The 10,226-nt window shown below is 37.5% G+C and overlaps 1 protein-coding gene across 1 annotated transcript; it reads right to left on the minus strand.

Annotated features, from left to right (window-relative positions):
* Positions 1-9,454: 9,454 nt before the first annotated feature.
* LOC139713103 (late histone H2A.3, gonadal) lies at positions 9,455-9,921 on the minus strand. The gene has a single exon (XM_071624859.1). The coding sequence runs from the start codon at positions 9,892-9,894 to the stop codon at positions 9,520-9,522; it is 375 nt and encodes a 124-aa protein (XP_071480960.1). The 5' UTR covers positions 9,895-9,921; the 3' UTR covers positions 9,455-9,519.
* Positions 9,922-10,226: the final 305 nt, after the last annotated feature.

Raw genomic sequence — 10,226 nt, forward strand, 5'->3', positions numbered from 1 at the left:
ACGGAGTTCTGTAGCTGTATAGCGACTATGCCCCCTTCAGGTCATAGTACGTGCGTCATAGCAGCGAAGTCTCTGTGCGTTGAGGGAGCTCGTTCATGTTCCTGGGCGGGCAGTGCCGTATAATACGGCACTGTTCCTGGGGTGACTGATCAAGCTTTTGTAGCAGAAAACTTCCCTGGAACCTTGCTCGTTCGCTTCCCAGAAAAAAAAAAAAAGAAATGAAGAAAATAGGAACTCCGGTATTATTCATTGCCATCAACAGCAGCAATGTACAGTGTATGTTTGCAACATGTTTGAAATCGGAATAGCCCTATATGACATCATAATTTATGTTTATTCATCTCTACATTTTTTTTTTCATTCATTTAGAGCTTACATGATGTGTTTTAGCCTATTAATTGGACTTACTGATATATACTTGCTTGATTACTAACGTCCTAACTTCTTTATGTTACCGGTATTTATTTTGTTTATTTAAAATATAAAAAAAATTTTGGCGGAGGTTACATTTCCGACAGTGATTGAGGGGCAACTCTGGGTAGTGAACGAGTGAAGTATGCTAAATACATGTATAATACGAGGAAGAGGAAGTGGCGGTGATCCGGGGTTGATATACCGTATATGTCCCAAAAAATAACAACGGAACCATCCGCAATGATATCTTTAAGAGTAGCGAATCAATCCAAATACAAATTCAGGGTATGAAACTATAACTCATTGCCCACATCTTACAGAAAACCCCATTCGATTCACTTCAGTGGTCAATGAGAAATGAGGAATTTTGTAGAGGATGTCGGGAACTGATCTCTTCCCTCCAAGTTCTGTCTATTGTATTCACACACAATGAGCATTGAAGTGCTACACTTGGAAGAATCAGACTCATGACATGCTTTACAACAATCCACATTTCTCTGTGACCAAATACTGAATGGGGTTTTCTGCAAAATAGAGCTAAGATGATGTATTTTACTAGACCCTGAAGTAGCATTTAGACAATTTAATCTCATCGGTTGTTATCAAAGCGAAAATCTGATTGTATTTTTTTTTGTGGACATACTGTACATTATAGCATTGGCCGACATTTTGCTTCAATAATTTTTATAACAAAAGTTCAAGAGACTTAAAACAAACGGCAAAGAAGGATTATTGTGTTAAATGCAAAGCAAAAAAAAAAACTTTTTCTCTTCATTTTCTCTTTATCGTTTCTCTCACGTCCTTCTCTCCTTCTGTTAGGCCTATATGTGCATCTTTTTTTTTTTTTTGGCTTCTCCATGTCATGACTATAAGCGCATGTTCTATAAACGCACAGACCTACTGAGCTGCTCAACATGAAGGCTGTTTAAAAAAATATATTCAATTCAATCCAATTCAATTCATTTCAATTTATTCGGAATTTTCAGCATTGAATATAATTATATTAGAGATGATATAGTCATTTCTTCTTCTTCTTTTTTTCCAACACAATAAGGCATGCAGCGTGTATACATCCGAACATTATTTACGCGTACAATGGGCTCGTTAACAGACTTGTTAGTGAAGAAAAGAACATTGGGAGCAATCGGGATAACATAAGTGAGACAAAAATGATCTGACTGAATTGTGGTACATGTATTGGGAATGTGAATGCAGAAGACTGTCGACAAATTAGCATATAATAGTTTGAAGATACGACAGCCTTGAAAGAGAGAGAAAACAGGCAACATATTCATCATGTGTATATACTTATCGAAAACAAAACAAAACAAAACAAAAGAAGAAAAAGCCAGATTGTCAGATATTCTGGAATTAACATTGCGATAACAGCTGCAACAAAATACTGTTTATTTAGATACAATAAGTGAGTGTGGTGAGTGCTGGTGCAAGTGAATGAGAACAGCAGGCGCGCGGTACGAGGTGCCTTTTTCAGTAATATTGAACTTAAATATGTTTATTAAATAGTTTGTTGTAAAAAGACTTATTAAAGGGGAGATAAAAACATAAAACTTTGACCATTTTATGGTTATAATAATCAGATATCGACCAATCCCCATAAAATGACATGTATAAAGAATTATGCTTGTTCATGTTTGCTTTGAAAGAAGTGATAGGCCTGGACATGATTTTCATTCGTTCGGGCAGAGAGTTCAATATATCCGGTCCGTGATGCTGTCAGATAGATAAATGGGAGAGAAGTATACCTTCGGGTTATAGACGAACACACACAAGTTATTCATTGGGCAATAATTTGCTATGCATCCCTTGGTGAGGTGGGGTTTTCCCTTTCTTCTCTGCAACCACGAATTATACAAAATAAGAATCAGGCAATGAGGCATGATGACTCACAAGTTTCGCATATATTCATTAAACTTAAAAATTCATAGAGGAATGTCCGAATTTCTTTACACTGGATATGTCATTGATGTATTTTGTTAATATAATATAATATAGTATAATATAATATAATATAATATGATATAATGTAATATAATATAACATAATATGATATAATAATAATATAATATAATATAATATAATATAATATAATATAATATAATATAATATAATATAATATAATGTTATATAATATAAAATATATGATATGATATAATATAATAATATAATGTAATATAATATAAAATTAATCTGTTTATATCAATAGTCACCACATGCACATTTGTATATTTCTAATTGTATTTCATTTGCATTTCGAGTCGAAAAGAGAGGCTTGTAGGTAGATCACTAACTTACTAGTATATAGTAGTATAAGTTAGTGATCTACCCACGAGCCTCTCTTTTCGACTCGAAATGCAAATGAAATAGAATTAGAAATGTGCATATGGTGATTATTGATAGTATAAACAGATTAATCTTTATATTATATTATATCATATGATATGATATGATATTATATTATATGATATTACATTATATTATATCATATTATATTATGTTATATCATATCATATTATAATATTAACAAAATACATCAATGACATACAGTGTAAAGAAATTCGGACATTTCTCTATGAATTTTTAAGTTTTGGTGCTGCATGCCATCGCTGCTTGAGAACACACTATCAAAGCAACACTTTGTGTCTTTGTGATGATGGAAACGATAGAAAAATTAATAGAAAGAAAATTCAACACATTTTAATTTTCTATAGTTTAATGAAAGAGCACTTGAATTACCTACTTCAGAAAGCAGGGGAATAATAATAACCCTTACAACATAATGTCAGCAACAAGTCGAGGGAATGCACTCCCTACTTTTTATTTGTTATTTTTTATCAATTTTTGTGGAATTTGCTCTAACGTTTTCCATACACAATGTCACGAACTATAACTTGGTCTTTCATCCAGTGATGGTTACACAAACTTTTCAACGGATTGTCCGATTTTCCTGAACTGTCACTAATATCTGCTAATCTTGCATGCTGATTCACTCCACATATTTATTTGGGTAATATACGTTATGATGTTTATGGCCTACAGATGGCGCCAAACAGGATCACGCGGGTACAAAGTTATAGGCCTATACCTTTCTTTCACTCGTTTTCACAGCGATAGTAAACGTACAGGATTGCCCGACGTCTAATTAAATGGAATTCATGTTCAAACAATGTGATGAACTTGCCCAGAGCAGATGACCAGAATGGTATAGTCATATCTAATTGACACTTATAATGGAAGTATATTTCATGCATATACAGTAGGTTTGCATAAGAAAATTGTCTATCAACAGTTAGCCAAAATAAAATACACACATAAACTGTCAAGTGTTGATGGATGTGCTGGCAAGCACCACTTCACATAATAATCATCTTATCACAATAATATTACTTATCTAGGTGATTTTACAAACCAACATGCTTGTTGGAAGACCCCCATAATAACAATTGTAGTCACATGCCACTATACAAATTACATTTTCTGCTCATGCGCAAAGTGGAATCTTGTTGCCTTACGGCCGACTGGTCTAATGTCCAAAATATGTTCACGTACAGACATTATACAGAACGTTTGCCTTTGTTGTAGACCTGTGCCTATCTAATGTTTCTCCTTGATAATGTAGGTACTACAATCCATCCCCTAGAAGGTTATGCTATCAACCTATTTGTGTATACGGAACAACATATAACATATTTTCTACAAACAAGTATAGTTTGTTTGAGAAACGACAATTCCGGTGAAATGTAATTGATCATTAATACGTCACGTTCAGAAAGATGTCATCATTCACTGCTAGTATTCCTAAATCTATTCTATTGGGTTTGTGCCAATCCAGGGTAACGATTGTAGCATTTTAGATGGATTCAAGAATACTGAGTAACAATTTATTACAGCTATGTGTATCATAGGGAAGTGAACATTTCATTGCAATGGCACGAAAAAAAGAAAAAAAAAGATGAAGAAAGTTAAAATGGCAATACCGAGGTTTCACACATTTTCACAAAATTGTGATATTGGTCACCAAGTATCGTGCAAATCGGATAGGTGATGATTTAGTGATCTCATTTTTTATAATTGAAGTTTCACTTTCAGCTTCTGTATAAGTAAATTTCTCCACTTGTACATAACAGAAGATATGTAGGCCCTACAACAATATCAAACATAATAATTATTCATAAGTCATGAAAATATAAACAAGATTTCACATTACAAGGGGGATATATTATCACGTAATAAAATACATGAATTTCATTCCAGATCTTTAAGAGTACAGGTGGGGGAGACCGTTATCAATAAGCAAATCGCTTGACTTGGACAACGGCCTCTGAACATTTTTTATCCCTTGTAACAATTTTTGTTTTTGACTAAAGGAACGGAACACACCCATTGCACTTATATAATAGAACATAATTAATAGGCGCCGGAAGTGGGGGGGGGGGGGGGGGGGGGGCAAAACGCATTTTTGCCCCCCCCCCCCAAAAAAAAAAGCCCCCCCCCCCAAAAAAAAAAAAAAAAAAAAAAAAAAGAAAGAATAATAATTTTGTAATAACAAAAATAAATGAATAAACAAAGAAAATAAAATAAATATGTATATATATGAATGAAAGGGAAAAATATGGCTACAAACGGCAGCTTTTGGACTGTACAATGTCAAAATTTTCAAGCTCGCTCGCTTCGCTCGCTCGCATCCAGCATTTGAGCCCGGTGCGCCTCCCCCTTAATTTCTAAAGCGAAAAACATAACTACGACGGCAGTTGTTGGACTCTAGAATGAGTCATCGAAGCATCGAATCGTTATGCCACTCTCCTAATGTTGCTGACAGTAATTGCCAGTAGTTGCACCCGATGCCCCCACCCCTTAATTTCCAAAGCGAAAGATAAATATAGCTACATACGGGAGTTTTTGGACTGTAACATGTCAAAATTTTCAAGCTCGCTCGCTTCGCTCGCTCGAATTGAATCGTTATGCCACTCTCCTAACGTTACTGCCAGTAATTGCCAGCAGTTGCGCCCGATGCCCCCCCCCCCCTAATTTCCAAAGCGAAAGATATAACTACAAACGGGAGTTTTGGGACTGTAAAATGTCAAAATTTTCAAGCTTCCTCGCTTCGCTCGCTCGCATTGAATCGTTATGCCATTCTCCTAATGTTGCTGCCAATAATTGCCAGCAGTTGCACCCGATGCGCCCCCATTTATTTCCAAAGCGAAATATGTAGCTACAATTAAAACTCCAGTTTTGGAACTGTAGAATATCAAAATTTTCAAGCTCGCTCGCTTCGCTCGCTCGCATTTTATTGTTATGCCATTCACCTTAGAATAGTGCTGACAGTATATAATTTGTCGATCGCTTCACACCGTCATTCCATAATCCATGTAAGGAAAACTTACAATGTTCCTCAATGACTGCGTTGTTGAATGTATCACATTCCGTAATGTATTGTAGTCCCATTATTGCTCACGCACACACGCACAAGCATATAGACCGTCAAAATTACTTTATGGTTCCCCCCATGTTTCGACCCGCCGTACGCCACTTTACATATATATATATATATAATAGATGTGTGTGCGTGTGTGTGTGTGTGTGTGTGTGTATTATGTAACATATGCAAGGTCTAATCTTGAGCCCCCTCCAATGTTTGCCCCCCCCCCCCCCCCCAATCCAAAACTGCTTCCGGCGCGCCTGCCACAATATATGCTTTTTCAAGCACTTTAAAGGGGTCTTTTGAGGGTGATTTATATAAATGTAATAAATTTTGATAAATTTTGGCGAGCGAGCGCAGCGAGCGAGCCGAAAATTTTGGTATTTCAGCTTACAAAACATGGAATTCTTTTCATTTTTTGCTAATCAAATCTTACAATTCCAATCAAGATATAGTGACGGCCTTATAGATAACGATTTATACCAACAAACTGCATGAGGAATTTCAAAAGTACTCTAAATTAGTACGCGCGAGTTAGCCGAAATTTGTATATTTCCACGTCATCATCACGTTTTGATCTTATCTCTTTTTTCTTTCTTTTTTTTTGGATAAATTTTGGCGAGCGAGCGCAACGAGCGATCCGAAAATTTTTGTATTTCAGCTTACAAACAATGGAATTCTTGTCATTTTTTTGCTTATTAAATCTTACAATTCCAATCAAAATATAGTGACGACCTTATAGATAACGATTTATACCAACAAACTGAGGACTTATAATACTAGTATTCTAAATTAGTACGAGCGAGTGAGCCAAAATTTGCATATTTCCACGTCATCATCACGTTTTGTTCTTATCTTTTTTGATTTGTTTTTTTTTGCGCCCCCCCCCCATATGTTCGAAACCGTTGGTGTCCTCTCTTGATCCAATCGGCGATCGCTTCAGAACGAATGAAATTGCAGTCGCTGCTCCGTGTAACATTTTTCTTGCTTAATATAAAATGACATGTGTGAACACAATAGACATTGTCATTTTGTGCGCGTCATCGTCACGTTTTGTTCCTATCTTCTTCTTTCCTTTTTTTTTTGGATAAATTTTGGCGAGCGAGCGCAGCGAGCGAGCCGAAAATTTTTGTATTACAGCTTACAAAACGTTGAATTCTTGTCATTTTTTGCTTATTTAATCCTACAATCCTAATCAAGATAATAGTGACGGCCTTATAGATAACGATTTATACCAACAAACTGTGGACTTGAAAAAAATACTCTAAATTGTACGAGCGAGTGAGCCGAAATTTGCATATTTCCTCGTCATCATTACGTTTTGTTCTTATCTTGCTTGATTTTTTGCGCCCCTCCCCCCTCCCCCTCCCCCCCCCCCCCTCCCCCGTATGTTCGAAACCTTTGGCGCATTCTTTTGATCAAATTGGCGATCGCTTCAGAACGAAAGAAATTGCAGCCGCTGCTCCGTGAAACATTTTGCTTGCTAAATATAAAATGACATGTGTGAACACAGATAGACATTGTCATTTTGTCCGTGTCATCATCGTGTTTTGTTCTTACCTTCTTTAAATTTTGGCGAGCGAATGCAGCGAGCGAGCCAAAAATTTTTGTATTTCAGCTGACAGAACATGGAATTCTTGTGTGAACACAATAAACATTCTTCTTCTTCTTTTCTTTTTTTTTTTTCTTCTTCTTCGTTTTTTTCTTTTTCTTCTTCTTTTTTTCGGTTTTTTTTCGTTTTTTGCGCCCCAAGGAGTGGCGCCCGGGTGGGGCACGTGCCCCCCCCTCCCCCCCCCCCCCCCTAGATACGCCACTGATCACATGCCTGCAACAAAATACTACGGGAGACTACAGTTTGTGCAGTGGCAGTAGCATGCAAGCAGACTATTGGGTGACCAGTCCTTTGAATCACTCACGAGATGGCGCTGCTGTGTTTACATAGTTTTCGAGAGAGCATTTTTTTTTCCGACCCTTGTAAGATGAACTTTGCTTGTTTTATATTCCGCGGAACCAAATTATGAAGTTGAGTGAGATATCAAGCAAAAACAAATAAACAAACAAAAAACAGAAAAAAAAACAGAACAGAACAAAACAAAACAAAACAAAACAAAAACAAGAAATAAATAGCGTGTTTACGTTTTCTCGCTAGCATGCATGTTGCACGAAATGAGAGATGTCCACATCGTGATAATGTCCACTTTTATATGCCTTTAGATCTATAGGCTACGATTTTATACCTCGTCTGCGAAATCCTATTTAGGCTCTGGAGCTCTATATCCGAGACACTTTAAAAAGGGATGGTAGAGTTTCTATACAGTTTCGGTTGAGATGGGTCTTCAGGTCTCTTCAATACTAACTTAATGTTTTTTGATGATGACTTTTTTAAATTTTTATTATTTTTTTTTAAGACAACGAGAAACCTGTTATGAAAGATCATAATTCTAACGTTAAGAGGAATTCAAAGTTTATTTGCCTAAAATTGGTTATGAAATGGCCGAGATGTCCAAAACAAAGCGATCCCAATAAAAAAACGGTGCGGTGGGACCCACTTTTTAATTCACTTAGTAACTGTATAACGTTAGAGTCTAACACGTTGTTATTAGGATCGCTTTCCTTTATTAATTTGAGGTTAGAAAATCTAACAGTTAGGGCCTATACTTTGTCTTTGTACAATCACCCTCTTCAAATTACAAAACCGATTCTAAACGTTAGTTAGATATCTGTGACTTCTGTCAAATAAACGTTGTAACACGTTAGATTTGTTCTATTCCTCTAGAATAATTTAACTGTAATACACGTACGCTCTTCAGGGGCGGATCCAGGAATCCCGTAAAGTCCAAAGAGGGGGCCTTTACAAAATTATTTTGTTTCAACAGAAAATAAAGTGGGGCGCGCACCCAGCCCCCACCTGGATCCGCCACCTCTCAGTTTGATAAAGTGGTTTCTAATCTAAGTAACGTTAGGGGGCCTACATTCACAAGTACATTGTAAATTACATGTAGAGTCTAGCGTTAACATTGCTAGAACTGTTGTACTGAGTACCGGGTACAATTATGGTATCTCGCAAAAGGTGAAAAGCTGAATCCTCAGTAGGACCGCTACTCGACCATCCATTTATCAAAATATTGGAGAGGGTGGGGATGGTTTCTCCCTAACTCGTTACACAGTTAAAGTTAGTGTTAATTTTTTTTTTCCTAACGTTAGACCCTAACTTATCTAGAAGAGGGTCTATCATTAAATAGACATCTAACCTTAGAATAGGCCTACCTAGAATTACAAAATGAATGCTTGTCTAAAATTTATCATTTTCAACGTTCAACTTCTGTGACACATGTGTTAACGATGTTAGGCCTAACACTCCAGTTAGGGCTTAGGCCTCATGGCAATGGGTCATGTAGAAAAAGCAGATTACTAAAAGTTGAATCCTTAAAATTACATGCTCTTTCATATTTCATAAGGTTTCTCATTATCTCACTTAGCGTTTTTCTAGCGTTAGGAATGTAAAAAACATGAACCCCCACCTCAATCAGTAGCGGATTCTATAACGTGTTGTTACAGCCCCTTTAAAGCCATAGAAACAGATTAGAAAAGTGAGATAAACTTCAGATTCTTTCTTGAGTGAATGGTGGCTCTGAAAAGAGCCGTTGAATGTACCGAAGGACAAGTATTTACTTGGCCTTGGCAGTCTTCTTGGGGAGAAGGACAGCCTGGATGTTGGGCAGAACACCTCCCTGTGCGATGGTGACTCCACCGAGCAGCTTGTTCAACTCTTCGTCATTGCGGATGGCGAGTTGAAGGTGACGGGGGATGATCCTCGTCTTCTTGTTGTCACGGGCAGCATTGCCAGCCAACTCCAAGATTTCAGCTGCCAGGTACTCGAGGACTGCAGCCAGGTAGACGGGGGCTCCAGCGCCAACGCGGTTGGCGTAGTTGCCCTTGCGGAGGAATCGGTGAACACGGCCGACTGGGAACTGGAGTCCCGCACGGGATGATCGGCTCTTGGCCTTGCCCTTAGCTTTGGCGCCCTTACCACGTCCAGACATGTTGATTGATACTTTGTTTAGCGCTGAAGAGATTCAGAAACTGATAGCTTCGGAAGACATCGTCAACCTATTTATACTCACCGCGCGGATCCAGTGAATCAGTCTGATTTCCTGACTGTCCAATGAGAGCGTTTCAGGAAGTACTGTGACCAATCGGAGCGTGCTTAGGGCGGAGCTTTCGCGGCAACGAGTAAATTATCATAGATTTACATACTACCGCCAAATTCAGATTTAGTTAGAACGCAACTCTACTCTGTCTGCGAATATCTTGGGTGGCTCGCCTGCAGTGTAGCATGTGGATACTACACGGTGTAAAATAGGACAGCAGAGTG

The sequence above is a fragment of the Diadema antillarum genome, unplaced genomic scaffold (assembly GCF_040938485.1).
Source record: "Diadema antillarum isolate AM-2024a unplaced genomic scaffold, OU_Dant_1.0 seq00001905_RagTag, whole genome shotgun sequence".
NCBI classification, from domain to species: Eukaryota; Metazoa; Echinodermata; class Echinoidea; order Diadematoida; family Diadematidae; genus Diadema; species Diadema antillarum.

What these genes read in the sequence shown, in the direction of transcription:
- LOC139713103 (XM_071624859.1), bottom strand. Translation starts at nt 9,894, where the DNA reads ATGTCTGGACGTGGTAAGGGCGCCAAAGCTAAGGGCAAGGCCAAGAGC.